Raw genomic sequence first — 21,941 nt, forward strand, 5'->3', positions numbered from 1 at the left:
CATTGACATCCCTGTGATAAGCTGTGTGTACGCAGCAGATTCTCTTGCAGTTACTCGGGGAGAATTTCTGAGCTGCGCTTACAGATAGATGAGGTGGGTCAGGCTCAGCCCTACAGTGAGCTCTGCTGAAGTCCCTGAGGTTACATCTGGGCTGAATTTGCACTTCACATTGAAGTATCTTCGGGTTCTTGTGTGGTCGCAGCCAGAACTGGAAGAAATTTATGTTGAAGTGTCACATTGTCCCTCTGGAGCCTTAGCAGTATGTGATGACATTCTCCACAAGACAGTGCCTCGTGCCGCTCCACACTGCGGCATCCCCATCCAGACAGGGCTGTGTTTCAGTCGCTGGTAAATGATTCCCCTTTCCTACAGAGCCAAGTTCAACCTTTAGTTGTCACGAGTGCCTGTGAGAGAAAGCAGTGCCCCGATGCTGTCCAGGCAGCGAGAGGAGCTGCAGGGGGTTTCTCTGCCAGCAGTGCCTGGTTGGCCCAGGAGCAGTCGATGTCCCTTGGAGCTGTGCTGTGCAGGAGCGAGTTGGTCTCGGCCTGCAGAAGGATGCTCTCTCCTCGTGTACCCTGCTCCCATCTGCCGGCTGTGCGGGGTCGGAGGCAGCACTGTGTTCCTGGGATGTTGACAGTGGGTTAGATGGAGCCTCCTAAAGATGAACTGAAACGGACTCTACTAAGGGATGTTTCTGCACTGGAGAGTACAGAAGTGATTTATTCAAGGTAAATGCACATTAAGGTTGAGAAGGTAGAGTCTTAAGAGCCAGGAAATTTGATATCTTGGTTTCCACAGTAACTGTGCAAGAGCCCTTATGCCCATAAGTAGCTGTTATGTATGTATAATATATATGGGTACACCTGGGATCCAATTTACAGCTAGAGTGGGATTCATCGTTTCTGGAGGGAGATGGGGGGAAGTAGATGTGGGGAATGGTTGCTCTGAATGTAGATTTTTAATTGAAGAAGGGAGAAAAACCTGAGAGCTGTGATTTATGCCCAGTCTCATAAACACTTTTTCAAATTTTCCTGCCTCCTGAGCTCTTGCGAATGCAATCATGCCTGACAGAACTGGTTCCTAATGGAAACTCAAAAATAGGTATATGTTATGACCATGAATTTCCAGAAATGCAGCCAGCCAATGCCCAGGCAGCAAAGATTTGGATGACTGCTGTGGTTTTACATGTGAATTACACCAGCCGTGCTAAACCTGTGAAATTAAAATGAGAGCGAGCTGCTTAAACTGTGGGTTCAGTTCTGCCCTCCCTGACCCATGCACAGCAGCAGCGAGAAGCCACAGGGACTTCAGGGGATCTAGTGGAGTTTAAGCTTGTTCAGAAAAAAAAGGCAGCACACAAATCCCTCAAAAGGTGATTTAAAGACGACCCTACACTGGGCCCTTTTGAGAGCTCAGAGGAGGGAGCAGGCTGGGGCAGGACTGCAGCCCTACATGCTCCTGGGGATGCTCAGGACTGAGGGTCAGTTCCCATATAACTGGCCAAGGTAAGGATGTCCTGGCTCCTGAAGCAGTGGAAGTGCAGGGTATTGTAATCTTACCTTTTTTTTCAGAGCTGATACTGGAAGACCACAGGCAGGCACTGCTTCCTTGTACATCTGATTCATTTACTACATGACAACCTGCTGCTCCTACAAAAACTTATACAAAGTAGAGAAGTCTGTTCGTGTTTGCTAAGTTGTATTTCACTTTTGCCTTTTTGTATTTGGCTCCAGTTTGATTCTTGGAGTGCTCGCAAGGTTGGTGGTTAGCAGAGGGCTTGACCAGCCGAATGTGTTCAGTGCAGGAAGCAGTGAGAGGTTGCAAGCCAAGTGTCAGTTCCTACAGTCATTTTTTCAGAGCAGAATTGCATAGGATTCACCTGGCGTTCCTGGTGATGCACCCTGTCATATGTGTATGCTCATGGGGGGAAAAAAAACTAACCGGAGAAATACTTGCCTGTTTATGGTTTTGGTTTTTTGGATACCTAACAACCACAGTAGAATGAGAGAACATGTCTCTTGCTGGTTACAGAGCTAGAAATGGTGAAATGCTCTGGAGTGTAACTGAAAAATAGAAAGCAGGCTGTGGTTGGGAGGCTGAGTGGTTCTTTCACTCTCTCATACCAGGCCAAGACTTTGAGGCTTTTGCATTTTGCATACCTAATAGAAATGACATTGCCATACCTTTTTATAAATCACTGTTGCTGATTATACTCTTGCCACTAGCTCAGTTCGTTCTCTGTTTTGCCACCAGTGACTTTCTGTAGATTTTCAGTTCCTGGTGGACTGGGTGTGTATAACTGAATTGCTTGTTAATAGGTAGAGCACTGCTTATTTTGTCTTTATGTAATCTATAGATGCTCTTCTGCACTGGAAACTTCAGATCCAAATTACAATGTTTAACCATAGCATATAGCTTATGACGGAATAATAATTGCAAGTCTGAGCTCTGCAGAACATTTACAGTCAGAGAGCCTGTGGCATCTTCCTTTTGGTGCTTACAGAGTTCTTCCTATGCTTTTCAACACTCAGGTTTTAGCGGTGACGACACTGAATGTTCAGATGTCATAAATGCAGGCTGTGAAGCCTCACATCGAAGTGACGCGTTTTCCTCGCAGTTTCTCCAACCCATTATCATTCTAGTTGTGTTTCGCATCTGACGGTTGTGAAAGGTGACCAAGGGAATGCAGACAAGTTACTGGATGGCAGTGTGTGTTGCAACATGCAGTGACACTGAGAAAATGTGCCAGTGTGTTAGGTAATCAGTAAAAATATTGAGAAAATAATTGCTGTTAACATATTGTGCTGGCAGCCGCCAGAACAGCACTAATTTCTGGGTCTGATTTTGAAGAAGACGGAGCAGCCGCTGTGTTCTATATGTGTCTGTGTCTGACACAGAGCAGTGAACAGACGAGCGCTTATTCAAATTTCTGCTGGCTGTTGCCTTTCCTGGAGTCCTCTAAATAGATACAGTTCATCAGTAGAACGTTTTTGCTGTACGCATTGATTCTGAGTCCCATGACTTTGCCACCCCCCTTCTATTAATTCTAATTTTCAGTTTGGGGAGCTTGTTTGTACCTACTGAAGATGGGGCAAAACTCAAAATGAAACCCATGAGTTCGTTAACTCCGCGCATCATGTACCTGCCCACGAGGGCTCCTTTGACCCAGACACGTTACTGCTGTCTCAGGCTTTATTATGAAAGTGCAGTGCTTACTTTTGGAAATGCCTATTCATCACAAAAAAAAGGTTGCTCAAATTTTTCAGCTCCTAAAATCAAAGTATTTTAAAAAAAATATTAAAAAAAGTCTTTTAAAATGTTTTTTATTTGCTTAGTGCTAAAATAAAGCCAGTGGCTGCTTTTGCAAGTTTCCAGCTGTGCAGACAGGCCTGATGAGGTCAAGATGTATATAAAACAGCAAGACGGCAAATTGGGGTTTCTAATTTCTCCCCAGGTTGGAATAGGTTCACTCCTCTGGGCGTTGCAAACATGTTGCTTCAGGAGCAGTTTGAGTAAAGGAAGTTGTTCGCGGCTTGGGCTTCGGCAATCACTCTTTGCATAGAGGGCACTGTGAGCACCGCGCAGCCACGGCGCGGGGAGGAAATGAAACTGCTGCTTGAACTTGAAGTTGGCAGCAGTTCTTATGGTTTGGAGGTTTGGTTGCAAAAGGGTCAGACAGCTGTAGCAGAACTTCCAATTTTCACTCCTTAGGACGTGGGTGTTTCGACTTAGGCACTTTTTAGTGGCGTTTGGATTTGTTGGCTGCTCTGAATGTGTGTGTTTTGTGGAGTGTATATTTATGTGGACTTGATAACTGTGTACTAAGTGCAATTTATCACACACCTTTGACCAGCTCACCTGCGTTTTGCTCAACGTCTCTCTCCATATCACGCAGTGAGTCAGGGAGATAGTTAGGAAAAAGGCTCTGGAAGTGGTGGGGAGGGGAGGAAGAGGAGTAGCAAAGATGGTCTCACCAGGGTCCAGTCCTTGCCCTTTCCTCCTGGCCTGCACCTTCAAGCATTCAAGGTGGGATGTCAGCTCACCACTGCCCAAATTCCCTGTATCAATGAGTGCAATGGCATGGAGCCTTAGGAAGAAGAGGGCTGTGGATGGTGCAGGTTGGGTGACATGAAGGAAGGACTAGGTTTTATTTTTCCTGGGGTTGAAACAGCCCTTTGCTGGCCTGGTCAAGGAATTGAATGTCTGCTGCTTTCGTGGATGGTGTGGAGTGAGAGTCACTTTCTTATATCCATTTTTTTTCCAAAGAAAGCTGTGTTTCGCAGTGAGCAGTATAGTTTTGTGCTGATGTCCAGGTGGTGTGCAGGATTAACATGTGTCACACATGTCGGGGAGACGTTCCCGCTGGAGCCTGGGGAGGGATTGCTGAAGTAGGCGGCTTCTTTCCAGGTTTCCCTTCTCCCAAAGGAGCTTGTTATTTCTGGTGCCTTGTGTGTCCCAGGCAAAACAAAATATATACATTTCAGGTGATAGCAGTGTTACTTGGTGGAAGCAGGAGCTGGTTTAATGTTGGTGCGTAGCTCTGGAGACAGTTTCCCAATCCAGTGCTTGTTGCTAAGCGGTTGCCAAACATGGCATTTTGGTCAGCAGATGTGGCTGTGGCTGAGAGTTTCCAGTGCAGATAATTGAAATACTGTCTTTGAAGGATGCAGATACATGTGAGCAACTGTTATCATGGTGCTAAAAGCATTTTGCTATTATCCAGGAAAAAAATTACTTGGAAAATATGAAAATCCTTAGTACTACATAAAATTATTCAAATTACAGTAAAACATAAGGGGCAATCTACCGGTTGAATATATGCCATGGAGATGTGTACAAAAGGATGCATTTTGACAAGGGAATCTCAATGAATTTATTTGCTTGTTAATAAAATGTCAGGTGGGATGTATCTCCCAAATTACATCAGAAAAGTGGTAACAGCAGAAGGTTTTGCAAACCTGAGGCGTATTCCAGGTCAGTGAGAAGCAGGCAGGAGGGTGGTGTGGGTTTGGTGGCGAAGGGCAGCCTGGCCCCAGTATAGCCCTTGTGGAGGATGGAGACCTGATGCTGGGGTTGCTTTGAAATTCCCCAGGAGCTGGCATTGTGCAGGGAGCACCCAGCCTGGCTGCAGGACACCAGAAGTAAGCTATGATCTCTGCTGGGTTGGATGCTCAGACTTCAGCTTGAGGAAATCTTGTTGCATGACTTTGTCTTGACTCGTTGCTGGGGTGCATGTGCTACAAAAGGGCTGTGGCCCAAGGCTGCAGTCGGGGAAGTACCTTTTGGCATGGGTGCTGTGGGTGCACGGTCCTTTGGGGGGACCCTGGGTGGCTTTTGCAGCCCAGCCCAGCTGATGGTGTGTCACTGTGGGGTCATGGAGAGAGGGGAAGCAGACAAGGGAGATGCAAGGAACTGTGCAGGAGGGTTTGCACTGTTTTTTTAGGGTCAGCCACTCTGCAGTAGATGCAGCTTCCACATGACCTCTGTCTTTGCTCTGAAAGGGTTTGTGTGGATCTGCTTTCAGGGTCCAAGCTGAAGAAACCTTGAGCTTTAGATAGTACTTTAAAAAAAATAAAATCAGAAGGGCAGCTCATAGTAGCCTCTAGACTTCTGACTTGGGATGGAGATTGTGTTAAGACTAGATTTTATTGTAAGTGAATTTGGGGCTAAATGTACAAACTGAGTTGTAAGAAGGATGAATGTTGGACCCTTGTTATGACCCAGTTTTTGCAGTATTTTTACTACTTTAACTGAGCTCTGGTATCAAGAGTATTGCACTGTCTAACTCTATTCTAGTGAGGCACAACCTTAGTATCGTTCCAATAAGTGAGATGTGTTGATTACGGTAGGTAGTGTTAAGAAGTACTGTGCGGCTCTGGTGCTTCACAAGGTGCTGAGGCTAAACCGTCCTAAGTAAAAAATGATTACTTGCAAACCGCCAAGCCAGCTGTTCCTGCGCAACTGCTAGAAAGAAAAAAAAAGATGCCAGTGCCTTCCAGCTGGTCGCCTGAATCAGTGAGCAATACCTGGAGTGCATGAGCACAGAGCTGCGTTCGGCTGTTTTTGTGCCTTTCTCACAGCTGTTTCACGTACCTCTTTAAATGAGTAACCTGCCTTTTCAAGAGTTCATATGTAACTTCAAACTAATGAACCAATCTAATGGGAAAGTTGCTTTAAAAAATAAAAATAAGAGCTGTGTGATTGAGAGTGGTTTAGGTATGTCTGCTCAAGTATGGGCTGTACTGCTGTGTGCTTCTGCAGGGCTTTGCATTCATCTTGATCATTTTAGCAAAGTTCTTTAAAGCAAGTATTAAGGAAGTGAGTAAAATAAGTGACACCAACGTGGGGAGGCCTGAAAGAGCCTGAGGGATGGGGTGGTCGGTCTGAGGAGCAGAGCACGGGTCGCCTGGCACTGGCTGCTCTGAATGGCTTTGCCCGTATGCACTCAGCCCTTCCTCTTGAGCGGTCATCTGTGGTAGAGCTTGATGAAGGCTTTGCTGCAAGAGAGAACAGAAAGAGGCTTTGGGCTAACTCACAAGCAAGCAAGGAAAAGGCACGTCTTTACCTTTCCTTGGTTGTCTGTGTTGTTGGGGGTTATTTCCTCTAGCTTACTGAAAGACCTTCAGTGGGAGGTCAGAGCAGTTCGTGCCATGCAAAAACCCCGTCAGCAGCAGGGCTGTACGCGGTGGTGCTCCCCTGGGGTCCCTCTGCTACTCATGACCAGCAGATTAGGACGTGACCTTGTTCAGTAGTTGCTGGTGGACCTGTCTTCCACAAAGGTCTAATCCATTTTTAAACCCATCTGCACTTGAGTCTTTGTGGTATCCTGTGGCAATGAGGTGCACAGCTGAATTTTGCTGTAGGTGAAAAGTGTTTCCATGTGTTTGTTTTAAACCTTCTGCTTGCTAATTAGGGGACAGGTGGGAAAATCAGCATACTTTACCTCTTGTCTCTTTTTTGAATATTTTATGCCTGCACAAATGGCAATGGGAACGCAGCCCAGCTGTGGGGTATTTCCACTCTGGTAATTTAGAACAGTTGCGGTTACACAATTTATTTTGTATGTAGTGAGGATAGTTTAATAGCAAAAGTTTGGTATCCTCTAGAAGGCCATGAGAAATGTCATGTCCTGCACAGAGATTATTTTTGTTAAGGGATCAGTCAACAGTTGGCAGCCACAAGGGTTATGTTTCCATCACCCGAGAGGAGTGGTATGGGGAAAAAATTGCCTTTCCCTCACTGAGCAGGTTTTGGAGAGGGACAACTTAAAGGTATTTCTGGCTGGATATTGCTTTAGGCTTTGTCTTAGAGTGAGGAAGATTTTAAATGTTTTAATGACTATGTTGCGTACCTCAGCTGATGTGCTTGATTCTCTCCTCTCTGACTGCATTTAGTTAAATCAGAGTACAGCAAGAGAAGGAAAATCTAAGCAGGAAATAAAGCAGTGAAAAATTCAAGATGCCTCCAGAGAGAAGATCCGTAAGAGAAGAGGAATGTTACCAAAGGGGAACTGTTTCTTGCTGGCCTCACCCTTACTTTTGAGGAAGAACATCTCTACTCAGCCTCTTTAGCTGCTTGAAATAGGTGCCTTGGAGTGAAGTCTCCCCTGCGGTCTAGCTGGGTTTTAATGCATCTACAGCACTTTGCTGGAAAGGACTTGTTAGCTTGTGTTGTAATGCTCAGAAAATGATTTGAGCCTGCTAAGCTCATTAGGGTGCCAGTCATCATTTGTGGTCACTGCTGTGCAAAGGGCTCAAAGTCTGGCCACAGCAAGTTAGAAGTTTTTTGTCTTGTGAGCCTCTCGTTCCCTGGGGTCATTCTCTGCTGCGACATCCCAGCAGTCCTGGAGCACTTACACCACCTGCAGCGGGGGCTTCATCCAAAGTGGTTTTAAATGCTTTTTGTCAAGATGAGGTGGACTGGCTGAATGGTCTTGTCTGCAGCAGTTTTGTTGGGAATTTCAGAAACACAGCAGATGTCCTGTTTGTCCTGTCTTGGGATGACGGCAGCGGCTGTCTCCAGAGCAGAAGGCTGGAAGTTTTCTTGTTTGAAACCATACTGTGTTGCCACTGTGACTGCAGTCAAGATGCTAACAAGGTCATAAAGACCTTATTAACAGTATGTTCCCTCTTTCATGCTTTCTTATTTCTTCTCAAATAGTTGGTACTGGGATAGAAGAGAGCTGCTGGGAGGAGCTCATGAAATCTCAGCAAAAGTGTTCAGGAAAGGAAAAGGTTCACATAAAAATCAGGACTTTAACTCTTTCCCCTTGATTGTTCCACACTTTTTGGAGAGTAAAAGCTGTACTTCTTTAGAAAGGGCTGTTCTGGGCTACCTCCATCAGCTGTGGGCTACAGGCTCTTGGGTTTTCTTGCAGGTGCCAAAAAAGTTGGGCCTCTTTGCTTCCCAGCCACATAAACACATCAGGACTGCACCCTAGAAATTCAGGGCAAGAATAGCTCAAGCTCTTGGAGCGGGGAGGGAGGAGCCAGGCTCATCATTTGGGATGCCTCTTGAGAAGGAAGGCAAGTGTCTGAACTGCTGCCTCAGGATATACTAATGGCATCTGGGTCTGAAAGCAGACGGCAGCAAGCAGAAGGGCATTAAAGATGATACTGATGAACGGTCTAACAAAAGCTTATCTTTTTTTCTTTTGCCCATTGTCCTTCAAGGCCTTTATTCCTTCATTTCTGCTCCTCCTTCGGAGGAGACTCAACGTTGCCCAGGTTGCACTGCAGACGTCCAGGAATTGCAAACGAAACTGCTGTTGCTACTAATGCTGGAAATGCAGAGAGCACTGAACATGCTGCCATAACAGTAACAGCCATGTGATTTCAGATACTCGAGGGTATAGTAGTAGTACGTAAAAGGGGAAGAATATCAAATTGGCCTAGTTCTGCTGATTAGAACTTGTTTAAATACAGTATGTGTACAACCTATTCTTCAATAGGCTGTTATCAGCTAGGAAGCTAGACTGTTTTCCAAGCTTATCTACTTTCTTATCGCCCTGTTGGTTGCAAGATCTGAATTCGTGGCTCTGTTTGACCTAAGTTTTAAGTATGAGGGTAAGCTCAGGGGATGGCATGTGAGCTCCTGCCTGGCACTGAACTGTAAGGTATCTATGTACTCTGCACACTCAGTTATTGCACTTTTTTTTAACTTATAGGTGGACTCTGATCTAATGTTGCCAATTCCCTTCTTTATCTTCAATTGTAAAGTACCTTCTGCTCTTTAGAAGTGTGGGTGCATTTCTTACAGCAGTGTGAAGAACAAAATAGAGCATTTCAGAATCATTTGGGAAATGAGTTCTCCGTATACAGTGTAATTTATCCTAAATTCCTTGCTTTTCTTTGCATCTTTAGAGAGGGAGATGCTGCCTCAAACTCTGCATCTTTTGCGTGTGGACAAACCTTAGAATAAAATCTCCTGATAATAGCTGAGATGGCAGAAAATGACAGAGAAGCCCACTGCATACTTACTGCCGCCTTTCTCTTTTTCAGAGAGACTGTTTAGTTCCTCTGTTGGATTTGGCTGGTTTGTTCCCAGGACTCTGCATCACTGAACCTGGTGTCTGAAAGGGGCTTTACCTGGGTAAAGCCAGTCTGGCTGTATGAAAGTCTTTGGGAGAAGCAGAGAACATTCCCTGACTAATTTATCTGTAGGGGGTATTTTCTTGCCACTCTACCATCCTTTTATGCATGACTTAGCTTCCCAGCCGACTAAAGCCTTTGAAGTTAGATTGCAAATAGCTCTTCAGCTATCCCATCCCCCAATCCAAAATAGGGAAACCAGAACAACCATTGCTGTGGAAAGAGCCTGCCTTGTTACGTGGCTCCCCAATGTTAACACCCCTCTCTCTTTTCCTCCTTCCTTTTCCCTACCTCCTCCTCCCCCCATAAAGAAACCTTTTTTTTCCCTTAATAAGATCTACTTAAGACTTGAGGGAAAAGGCCATGGTTCCATGAGATGGTAAATCCAATTTTAGGGTGTTTCATATGTGATGAAAAACACTATGGCCACATGACGCAGCCCCTGAATTGGCATACATTCGCCCTGCCAGTTCAGATTTGTTCATATAATGCAGAAGGGGCGACTGTCCAGGCAAGCTTCGCATCAGGGCACACATGGGCTGCCCAGGCATCCCTGATCTCGGGCTGGGGGCCAGTGACTCCCCGTCTTGTACTCTCACTGTATTTTGTGATCTGCCCAGTTGTATGATCATGTTTGTCTTGGCTCAGATCTCTGCAGTCAGGGGGTCTGGAAGCTTCCAGTCTGAGCGTTGATGAATGTGGACCCAAAGAATGTTATGTTAGCCTGCACTCTTCCTAGAGCTGTCCCTGCAGACACCAGAGATAGCCCTTCTTCAGTGATCTTGCCAGCAGCAAATGGTATAACCACGTCATATGCTGTAAAGCTTGCAGTTCAGAGCCTCCTTTCCCTTACTGAAGGGAGAAAGACCTGAATTAAACCACCCCTTTTCTGGAAGGTAACGCACTCAACATTAACAGTGCAAACCCCTCGGCAAGTTATTGCCCTCTTTGCCAATTCATCTCTTTAGGCTTTCTGCTGAGGCAAATCTGGAAGTTGTTTTCCCACTGGGTTGATTTATGGCTCTGAGGCTTGCTATCCTAGGAAGCTCTTGAAGTGGGTTCTTGGAAGTCGTGTTGAAAAATAAAGTGTGGTCCTCTCTTGCCAAGAGAAGGGATTTTTGAAAGTTCTAAATGCGGCTTGAGTCTTTTTCCTTTGGGATCACATTTGTGAAGTCGTCTTGTTTATGGACCAGTGAAGATCTGGTTACCTTGGACCACTAATTGCACTGTGTTTGCTTCCCATCTCTGTCCTCTTTGCTTCACGTAGAGTTGTCTGTTCTTCCCTGGATCTCTTGTTAAGTAAAAGAAGTTTTTAGCCTCCTTACTTCAGGATCTGTCTCAACTTTTGGACAGAAGAATCCATGCAGCTTCTACAGCCACTGGAGCTTCTATTAAAAATAGCCTGAATCCCTCATGTTCAATTGTTGCATTTATTTTCTCCTATTTTTGGGGTTTTTTTGTGGACCACTGTTTCATGCTCTGTGTCACATCAGTGATCCTTGGGCTTTGCTTTGGGAAATACTGACTTAAGCTACTGCTCCGTTCCTTTCCATGGAGACATTGATGTTATTTTCACTGCCCTGTGGGGAGAAGGCAGGGGATAATCCCCTCTGGAGTCTGAAAAGGTGCCTCGAAGTGTTGAGACCCATCTCAGATGCTCGAGCCATCATCCGACGGCCTGCAGGAAACTGGCGGTGCAGATTTACATGAGTCTGGAATGCTGTCCTTGGCATTTCTGTCATTTTAACTCATTTTATGATCTTAATTCACTAGATTTTCTAATGATGGCACGGACTGGTGGGCAGCCTTCCAGCTTTTTGGCTATCCTTAAAACACAAGTCAATTTACTTATGTTTCTAGTGTCAGGAAACACTGGAAGTGAGTGAGGAGACCTTTTCCCTTTGTAAGCATTAGCTCCATGTGTTTTCCCCCCTCGAGAGCCTCCCCTATTGTGCACTGGAAGCCCAGGTGAGCTCCTTCCTCGCATGCTTCCAAATCCCAACTTGTGGCATCTCCCCATGTGCAGGACAGTCTAATTGAGGCTGCACACCTGAGGCAGCACATTGCGAAACACAAACAAGCACCACAGTGGCTTTTCCTCACCCCTATCCCCCTGTTCTGGGACCGACAGGGACTTCTAGGGAATTCTCCCTCTATCCTTCTGTGGTTTGAGGTATCAACTTCAAGTTCCCTCTTGGCATTAGAAAAAAAAAAAGAAAGTGGCATGACTTAGGCTGGTGTTTACAGTCCTGTTTGTTTACAATGAGCACTTGAATATTATTGTCACTTGTTTTACTCGTTGCACAGCCCTGTAGGTGTGGGGAGGACAGTCTGTGCCAAAGAAGTGCTGCAAATAAGTACCAGACCAAAACAGAAGCCGAGCCAAGACAGTGTATGTGTCAGGTAGGATATTGTCATCTCACAGAGCTTGAATTCTCTTTTTCAAGTAGTGAGAGATATTTTTGCAATCAATAATAAAGGAAACAAAACACCCAAGTAACTTCTCTCCTCCTGCAAGAAATCCCTGCTCTGTTGCAGCCTTTTTGGTGCCTGTTTTTTGTAGGACATGGTGATGAGTCCATTGCCCTGACCTGTCTGTGTTCTGCTCTGCTTCATTTGCAACCTTTGCCTCTGAGTTAGATTTGCAAAGTGCTGTATAAATATATAACTATATAAAGATCTTGCAATCTTCTGTTCTTGAGATAGAAATACATGTTGCTGAAGATATTTATAACCACTGATCTGTAATGTGTTAATTTTTCCATTTGCCTGTTCCTGAACTGGGCATTTTATTATAGTGCAAATACACCTGAAAGCTGTTTTTGTCCCAATTAAAAGCTGCCGTGATTGTAATCGCATGCTCTGACAGCAGAAGGAGGATGGGTGCTCTCTTAGCTGCCCAAAGGAGGTTGAAAGACGTGACTAACCAACCCAGGGCGTCCGGGGAGGAGGCAGTAAACAAACTTCAGCATAGATCCAGGCTGCAGTGGTGGTGTGCTGGCCGACACGAGGCACCACGGGTGCTGGTGATGGCACGGTTATCTGAACAGGCTTGAAGGCTCACTCGGGAAGGTGCGGGCAGTGGTTTACTCTGTGTTTTTTCCTGCTGTAGCTAAACTGCTGGCAAACCACCTTGGGTAGCTCTGCCCTCCCATGCGCCACTTCTGCGACGCCAGCAAAGTACCACCCTTGTGTGTGTTCTTTCAGAGGGAGAGCTATAATTACAGTTAGCAAAGTAAAAATATTTGTATGTATTGTAAATACGGTACCAAGTCTGCCTTGTTCACACCTGACACCATGAGGCGTGAATGCTTAGCATGATCGCTCTGCCCTGTCATCGTGCCCAAGTGTTGCACTCCCAATAAGCAAAGAGGGCAGTTCGGAGCCATGGCTGCTCTTTACGTGCTTTGCCGAGAATGTGTGGAACCTGCAAGCTCTTCTCCAGCTAAAAGCAGATTAAAAATGAAAAAAGCAATACTGTCTCAAGCCCTCACTGTGCTCCGGTATGTAGATTTTGGACGCAAGAGGTATTTCACTGTTAGCAAAGTGAACGGTGGGATTCTCTGGGCCAAACTTGAATGAGCATGGATTTTTTTTAAAAGGAGTTTTTCATTGAAATTGTGTCTTTGAAGAAGAGTTGCAGGTGACTGGTTTGCATCCTCAGGCTTCCTTTTTGTTCTGGACGGTGTTGTAAGAAACGTGGCAGGTTTAAAATGTCTCGTTCTCTTTAATGTGTTCTGCTGAAGGAGTCTGGGAAGAGAGTGTTGTGTCTTAGACAGCTTGGGCTATTTTCACCCTGGGATCACAGTGTATCGCGTTAGGGCTGTTTCCCCTGTCAAACGCAGAGCGTGTGCAGCGAGGAGCATGGCCCGAGCTTGGCGTGGGGAGGCGGCTGGAGCCGGGGACTAGGAAGTCGGAGGGACCTGGAGTCTATTCTCAGCTCCATCAGTGACTTGCTGTGCGACCCTGTTTGGTCAGTTGTCCTCTCGCCCTCACCTCTGAAGGTTTTTCTTTACATACTTTTTTGTAAGGATAAAGGGTGAGACTTGCTCACTTGTGAATTTTTTAGACTCTTGGATGGACTTAATCCAAAAACAAGTGATGACTGTTTGACCGGGTTATGAAAACCTTTTGTCCAAGAGCCGCTTCTGATTTTTGTTCTAGTTTTATTGAAAAGCTGCTTCTTAACATTTTAAATGGCAAAGATTTTCAGTATTTAAATATGGAGTTTTTTAAGTTTTAGGGCTTAAAGAGTGATTTTTTTTTTTTTTTTTGTTCTGTTTGGTTTCTATGAGTGCAAGTTGCAGCAGGCTTAAAGGTTTGCTACTTCTTGCAAGCATGGGATGCTTCACTTCATTAAAGCTAATGACCTTGCATCGTGCTGAATGCCATTGATCCTGCATTTCATTATTGTGATGCGCCAGAGCTCAGCCAGGCTATGTCAGAGTAGTTGCTACGTTCAGTGATACAAGTTCCCTACCTCAAATATAAGTAACTTGGTACCCAGCAGAATATTTAAGTGGAATTAGCTGTAAGCTGACAGTATTCAAAATGCATTCTGAAATTCTGAGTAAATTCTTTATCAGATGTCCTTTTTAAAAGGAAATGAAAGCATGTGAAGTTCCTCTGCCCGTAGGAAAGGTACCGAATGGCACATACGATGAAGCTCCCAACTGCTGCCGCAGTGTCAGTGCTCCTCTGGGTCTGGGAGAGAACAGCCTCTTCACATCTGGAAACTGCCAGTTCTACATGCAAATATTAGGATGTAGTTTCTTTTTTCCCCGCAGGTATGAACATTTGCTTGCTAAATGCTGGGTATTGATCTGAGATGAGACCGATATCCTGCATTCAGTGGCTCTCTACCCTGTCACTGTTCAGGGTGATTCAGGAGTGAGATCTCAGGATGTTCCTTTCACTTAACTCAGGAGGCTCTGCCTGTGCTAAAACGCACTGTACTGGTATTAAAGGTGGCAGTTAGCATTTTGGGTGAACAATGAATGAGGCCATTTATAACCAGTTACGCTGATGTGAATCTCTCCCAACAAATTTGCATCGTTAAAACACCTTTGGAAAAATGTGTCATGCGTATAATTAAATACCTGTTTTGCTAACTCTTAATTTAATTAATGCAAAGTAAAGATGGCAGCACAAATTAATTTAGTTGGAAATGGCTTTTCTCTCAGTGGGCTTAAGGGAGGTTTTCTGGAGGCGTTGTACCAGATGCCCTCAGAAACGGGCAGGTGAACGCCAGGACTGATTGACACAGTTTTTTTGACAGTGATGGCCATGACATCCTCATAGCAGTACATATGCCATATATCAGCTCACGTTTTTTCCCCCCTTGTGAGAGCAAAGAAGGAGGCCAGCTAGAAGGTGGTTTCTTTGGAAGGACAGTGTAGCTACTTTTCGGCTCTACCCTGAGAGGTATTTGGTAGCAACCACAGTAAATCCAGGTTCAGACAGGTGAATGAAAAAAAATTCCATATAACAAAAGGTTTTTCTATGTCTCCCCTTGGTTTTTCCTCCTGTACCTTGATCTCTCTCACTCAGTTGGTGCCCATGTTTTTCCCCCTTAGATACAACTTTCCTGTAGCAGCTCATCCGCTTTAAATATTCATTCCTCTTAACTTTCTTTAAAGACTTCCTTGTAGATGATCTTCCTTTGGTTTGACCTCTTTCCTAACCTTGTGTATTCTTCCCCCTCCCCGCCTTTTTGATCTTTTTCTCTCTGCCGCTTAATCTCTTTCCCTTTCCATCTTGCTTGGGATAAAACTGGAGCACAGACTGTATTCACTGTGCAAATGCAGGTGAGTTGTCAGCCCAACATTGTAGCAAGCAGGGAATCTGTTGTTGCGTTTGGCAGACCCATCCGAGCACTAGAAAAAAATACAAAAAATAATCTTTCAATCTTCCAAAAATGCTAGTTGTTGCTTTAGCAGTTCTTATTTCAGCTTAAGTAAAAATAAATGCGTGTATGAATGAAGAAAGCTGCTGTGTACTACAACATGGGGTCCAGCTAGTCCTTCCACCTCTCTGCAATTTCAGGATCGGCTTTTTCTATCTGGTATTTCCTTCAGGAGGGAAAACCAACCTCATTTATCAGGCAGGATTCTTTGACACTGAGACTGAGTAAAGGGCTGGTGGGCTCTGGGCGATGGGCAGGAGCACGCGGGTCTCCTACAGTGGGACTGACTGGGTTGGGCTGCCCTGGGCCGGTGGTGCTCCAGGAAGGGAGGATGTGTTGGCTCAGGCAGGCACTTTGGGACTGGTGGTGTGTGCTCACCAGAGACTGATCTTGAGCAGAGACTCAGACTGGTGCTGGGTGGCACTGGGAGGGTGCAGGATCCTGCAGGAGGGACTGGGGATCAGGGAGAGTTTGTGACTTGGAGCTCCCTGTGGCATTGCCTGGTGCTAGCGCTTCTCTGAGACTTCATGGGGTGGCTTTTCTCCATACCCCATCAGGTGAGATGAATGCGAATATGAAGCTGATTTTGTCTGTCTTTAGTAGCCTGAACACTCCTGGCTTCTTATCCAACACTGACCTGCAGCATCATCCAGCTTTTGCAATTGGAGCCAGTGCTTTCACAGTGCCTTTTGTGTTCACTTACTGAAAAACGGGGTCGGTTTCGCAGGAAACTTGTTTACACCTGCCACAGTTGTAATCTTTGCTCTTCCTTTGCCCCTTTCACTGGAGCTGCGGTAGCTGAAACTGCAGAATGTCCTTTTATTCCCCGGCATCCTCGGCATGGGACGTGACGGCAATAGAGCAGCTGGGGAGAGGATGCAGGGTGTGAGACCCACTTAGAACTATGTTAGCCAGATGTGGACAGCTCAAGGAGGAGATGATACAGTTTGGCTCTGGAAGGAGTCAAGTGCAAGGGCTTATTATTTCTACTTCTCCTTTTTGAGCTGTTCATTTTAGGGTTCACAAAACAGCCCTTGGAGTACCTCCCTGCACGTAAAGATGCACAAAAGCAACTCGGCAGCGACGGGAGACTCCCCTCTGCGTTACCATTAGCAGAGGGTCCATAGCACTCGCTGCAGGGTTTGCCAGGCTCATGCTTTCAACCCTTCTGTGGGGTGAATGGTGGTCTCCTTGTTGAGCTGAGGGGTTGGGCATTTTCAGACCACTGAAACTGCGAGTGGCTTTTTGGGGGTGACCCTTGCGGTGGGTGAGCCGGTGGGTTCATGCTGCAGCAGAGGAATGCAGGGAAGCCAGGGCGAGGGGAGGTGCTAGGACAGGAGGATTTGCAAAGCTGCTGTTGCAAGCATTGTGCTCAGCCTGCTCTCTGGTGGTAGCTGCTGTAGCAGAGGTGACCTTTGATAAAACGTGAAGCATTTGGTTTGATTTGGATAGTTGTGGTTGCTCAGCTTCATACAGCTACAGTTCATAGCAGAGTTGTCAAGTCAGCTGCTCTTGCTTTTGTTCCCTTACCCCTGTGCAAAATTCACAAGTTAAAAATGAAATCACAGCAGCTTCAGGATGAGAACTGCCAACAAAGCCTGCTTCCCAGCAGCTCTCCCCAGTGCAGGTTCTCCAGTGTCTGATAAGGGCTGAGCTTTATTGCTCTTTTCTTTCAGACTCGGGAGACTAGTAGGAGAGCAGACAGAAGAGGCATCTGCTGGCACGAAACATGGAAGAAATAAACATCTTTGGGATCTTCAGTCAAATTTGGCTGAAAACAGCCAGCACGTTCCAAAACTCTTGCCAGGATTGAGACACAGAGAGGCACTTAAAGACCACTTGATCTCTTACTGCCTCAGCTGGGCTAGAGCCTGCAGCATCCAGGGCAGGCAGGAGAGCTCCGGCGGAGGTGGAGCATCGCTGCTGTGCTCTGGTCTGCGCTGGTGAACATGGGGATGCTCTTTATTTAGATCAGCTGGTGGCAACATGCAAACTGTTCGTCTGGCTTTTTTGTGTGAAGCCATTGTGAGGAAGGAAGTGCTTGGTAAGTTGTTTGAAGGAGGCAAGCCAGTCTGCTTGTAGAGAGCCTGGGAGAGAAGGTTGTGATGAGTGCTTCTGCTTTTCAGTCCTGAAAATAGCTGAGGGATGTTTGCTGTGACAAGAGTGGTGAGTTTTGACTATTTTAGCTGGGAAAAAAAGGAAGAATGGGAGAAATAGTTTTGGAGAAGGTTGTTGGGACCCTGTCTTTTCTTTGCTGACATCCCACTAGTAAAAGGTCAATCCCATTCATGTTTCCTAGATGAACTGTCAGGGTGTTGGATATGTCTTCCAGCAGTATTTGGTTGCTGTATTTTTTATCATGATTTGTTCTAACAATACCTGAGGGATGTGATAGTCATACATGTGGTTTCTTTGTGCTGGAGACACCTTCAGGACTGAAGTGCTTGTAGGACATAGTCTGCAGATGTGACCATTTGCTGTTGAGGATGGAGCTAGCTTGTAAGGCTTTTCTGTTGTATGAGACCTTATCAGGCAGCTTTGAAACTTCAGAGCAAGCAGGCACCCTCTGTTTTAATTCAGTTTCCATCCCTTTGACAGTGGAGGTGGGACATTGTTACAGCATTTTATATAACTCTGTATTTCTTGTGGCTAGTAAAGTATTCATTTTGCCCAAGAACATGCTATGTCTTTGAATGCCAGCATTTATGACTCTGATGTTTAAAAGCAATTTAGGCAGATTTGGGGTTCTTTTTTTCCATGTGAATTGCTGTTGTCTAGTCAAGACAACTTTTAGTAGCAGCAACCATGTGGAAGTATTGTCTTCCGACAATTAAAGGTTAAGAGTTGGCAGCAAAAGAGCCAGGGATTATAATTAAAAAACAGGGTAATTCTTTGTGCGTGGTGAAAATTAAGGAATAAAAACTCATGGTGTAATGCACCTGTCAGTATTTGATGCAAATAAGAGATAATGTGAAAGACATTTGGATTGTGTGTATTTCGCCGTGCACGGGAGCAATTCCTCCTATTCCATAGAAGCTGAGGTTTTTGTTCAGTTGGTATTGATGCTCTTTTAGAAAGCTTTTACCTCTCTGCTTCCTGAGGTCTGACATGGAAGAGAAAAGCTTCAATAGGCACCAGCTGCTCAATGGGCCCTGTCTTTTCAGAGCATCGTTCGCTTTTCTCCATTCCCAATTAAAATGTGTGTTAAACTTAGCTTTTGTTTGAAGCAGCCAGCGCTGTGGTATTTAATGTAAAAGGAATGTGCTCCTCACCTTTTCTCTCTCTTTTGTCGCAGGGTCAGCATTCTTCAGGGGAGGACATGGAAATCTCTGACGACGAGACCAACCCTGCGCCCATCACCAGTGCAGAATGTGCCAAAACCATTGTGGTGAACTCCTCCGTCAGCAACACGGCCGTGATGGCCCCATCGATCCCCCCCATGCCACCACCGGGATTCCCTCCTCTTCCTCCTCCGCCGCCTCCACAGCCAGGCTTCCCGATGCCTCCGCCGCTACCTCCGCCACCTCCACCCACTCACCCTGCCGTCACCGTCCCCCCGCCTCCGCTCCCTGCCCCCCCTGGGGTCCCTCCGCCTCATATCTTGCCTCCGCTTCCTCCGTTCCATCCTGGCATGTTCCCTGTCATGCAAGTGGATATGATAAGTGTCTTGGGCAACCAGTGGGGTGGCATGCCAATGTCCTTCCAAATGCAAACTCAGATGCTGAGCCGCATGATGCAGGCACAAAACACATACCAGTATCCGCCTTTCATGACGGGCCGGATGCAGTTTGTGAACCTTCCGCCCTACCGGCCTTTCTCAATGGGAGCAGCTCTTGGTCGTGGACAGCAGTGGCCACCACTGCCCAAGTTTGACCCCTCGGTTCCACCACCAGGTTATGAGCCGAAGAAGGAAGATCCCCACAAAGCCACTGTGGATGGAGTCCTCCTGGTCATAGTGAAGGAACTAAAGGCTATCATGAAAAGGGACCTGAACCGGAAGATGGTTGAAGTGGTAGCGTTTCGGGCATTTGATGACTGGTGGGACAAGAAGGAACGTCTGGCAAAGGTAGGCTTTCACGTACTCTGTGCTGGATCCTGGGGAGAACTGTCCATAGTGCTTGTGGCCAGGGCACGGGTAAGCAGGGATCTGGAACTGACTTTAAAAAAACACCCACAACCCTAAAATTTGATGGTAACTAAAAGAGAAGCAAAAAATAAAGCCATGGAATAGCTTTGCTGTGAGAAACCACATTGCTTGAGGCTGTTGAAATAAAGTGGGAGGCATGCGTGTCCCTGTCCCTCACCTGCCTCTGTGCCTCCCCATGGGGCTGGTCTTCGTGCTGAGGCAGGCGGCAGGAGCGTGTGCTGGGAGCAGCAGATCTCAGCCTGCAAATATCTGGAAGGTGCTCAATCACTGCAGGCACCTGCCTCGGGACAAGTTAGCACCTGGGTATTAAACCTGGTTCCATGGTGTCACTCCATCTATGCAGGCATTTCATGCTGCTTTGCCATCAGAACAAACACAGGCTGGGAATTTTAGTCTTTCCTAGTCAGTGATGGAGGTAACCTGTGCAGAGTTATCTCTGAACATGTGTGGAGCCGTAACTGCTCACCTAGGAGTGAACTGCTGCTCTGTCTCACACCGTCCCGCTGATTTGAATGTGGGCCTGAGGAAGAAGTGTTTAGTTCTCAGTGTCATCCCTCTGCTTTGGGGTGCATCTCCTTCTCATCATCCCCTCCAGCTTTGGGGCCACCTCAGAGCAGCCCTTTCTGTGTGAGGGTCTAAGCGCAGCTTGCGGCTTGAGAGGGTCTTGGAGACCATGTTCAACTTTGGCGGCGTATTGCCCAAGCTGGCCTGCATGGCTGCTCCACTTGTCTCGGTAGGATGCACCGGCCATGCTGGGGCATGATCCAGGAGGGATCTGCAAACGAGCTGTTTTTCCAACTGTGTTTCGGAGAGCTGTAATGTCCTTGCACAGGCATCTCTGAGGAGGAGCACCGCCGCAGCTGCTGCTGCCCCAGGGCAGCGTCATGGACTAGGTGACCTCCTGAGTGTCACCGCAGCCCCGTGGAGTGTATTTGTAGGCTTTCCCTGCCGGGGGGGCTTGCACGCTCCCATTAAAGCTGACGTCCACCGAGCAGTAGTCATAGGACAGGACTAGCTGCTCCTACAGACAGAGCACACACACATGGGAGAGTCCTCTCTACTGTGCTCCTTTCAGGAAAGCCTTCAAGAATGCCCCAAAATGCCTTACACCCCAAAAGCCTAGGGTTATTCACTCCCCCCCCCCGCCCCCCAAGTCTCCTTTCCCTTTTCTCCCCTCAGTGCAGTAGTTCCAGGGCCTGAAATTTGAAAAGTTTAGCTGATTTTATTTTTTTTGGTGGTCTGGGGTACTGCTGGCTGCCTCCAGGTAGGGGTTTGCAGGAGGAAATGACCCCGAGATCAGGAGACAAATGTGCAAGGGTTTCTCCTGTCTAAGAGGAAGCTGAACTTCAGCTTCAAAAAACTGAAGTCAGATGCAAAAGGAATGTTTGAAACCACCACGCCGCTATTTTGTGTTCCCCACTTTGTGTGATGAGATCTGTGGGTATTTCCAGTTCTCTGCGCTCCTCCTGCCTCCCCAGTGCATGTACGCAACAGCAATTAACTCAGAAAGCTGAATGTTGGCCAAATACACAAGGAGTTCCAGGGATTAGTTAAGAAAACAGCTTTGCATGAATTGTCTGATCCTTTCTCAGCCAATTTAAAGTGTACCTCAGTCAGCGAACAGCTCTGTGATCTAATACGTGGTGAATTTGTCTCTATCAAAAAAAAGCTGACACTCTAGAAAGGTTCATGCAAGCCTCAAAATTAGTATTACTGTAAATTATTGTAAAAAACCAACAAACCAAAACCAACGCCACAACCTGTAGATACATCTTCTATTTCAGATGCCAGTTTTCAGAGCAGTATCTTCACCACCTGCTTTTGTTAGCCAGTTGCGTGTTAACTCTAGCGCCTGGGAGAGCTCCTTGGCTTTCCAGAGAGGTTGGTAATGCTGCTGCTTAACAGCTGTTTCATGATGGTGTAATTTGCTCTGGCTCGGAGTTGGCTGGTGTGACGTGCGGCGAGAAATCCGGTCCCTCTCCTCCTGGCTAATGCTCAGAGCTTCTGCCTCCTACCAGTGAGCGTGTGCTGACAATTTTGGAGGAGGCCCCTGAGTTTCCAGGGCAGTGAGGGAAACAGATCAAGCAAATAGTTGCAAAAGCAGCAACTGAAGTACCCAATAAATTGTTTTAAACCAGACGTCCGCAGTGAAGAAGCAGAAGCAAGTTGAGGCAGGTCTTCAGTGGCTGCTCGGGCTCTTTTATATCCCAAGCTATGGTTGGATTTAGCATGTTCTTCCCTCACCTGGAATTTGCAGCCCACTTTGGGAAGGGAAGCTGACTGTACCGCAGCAGCTTGC

General features: G+C 46.4%; 1 protein-coding gene across 1 annotated transcript in view; it reads left to right on the forward strand.

Annotated features, from left to right (window-relative positions):
* SETD1B (SET domain containing 1B, histone lysine methyltransferase) overlaps positions 1-21,941 on the forward strand; it is a 50,722-nt gene that overhangs the window by 12,772 nt on the left and 16,009 nt on the right. The window contains exon 7 of the mRNA XM_059827725.1: positions 18,791-19,561. Within this exon, the coding sequence (XP_059683708.1) occupies positions 18,791-19,561 (771 nt within the window). The remainder of the gene's footprint in view (positions 1-18,790; positions 19,562-21,941) is intronic.

Source organism: Gavia stellata, chromosome 21 (genome assembly GCF_030936135.1).
Source record: "Gavia stellata isolate bGavSte3 chromosome 21, bGavSte3.hap2, whole genome shotgun sequence".
NCBI classification, from domain to species: Eukaryota; Metazoa; Chordata; class Aves; order Gaviiformes; family Gaviidae; genus Gavia; species Gavia stellata.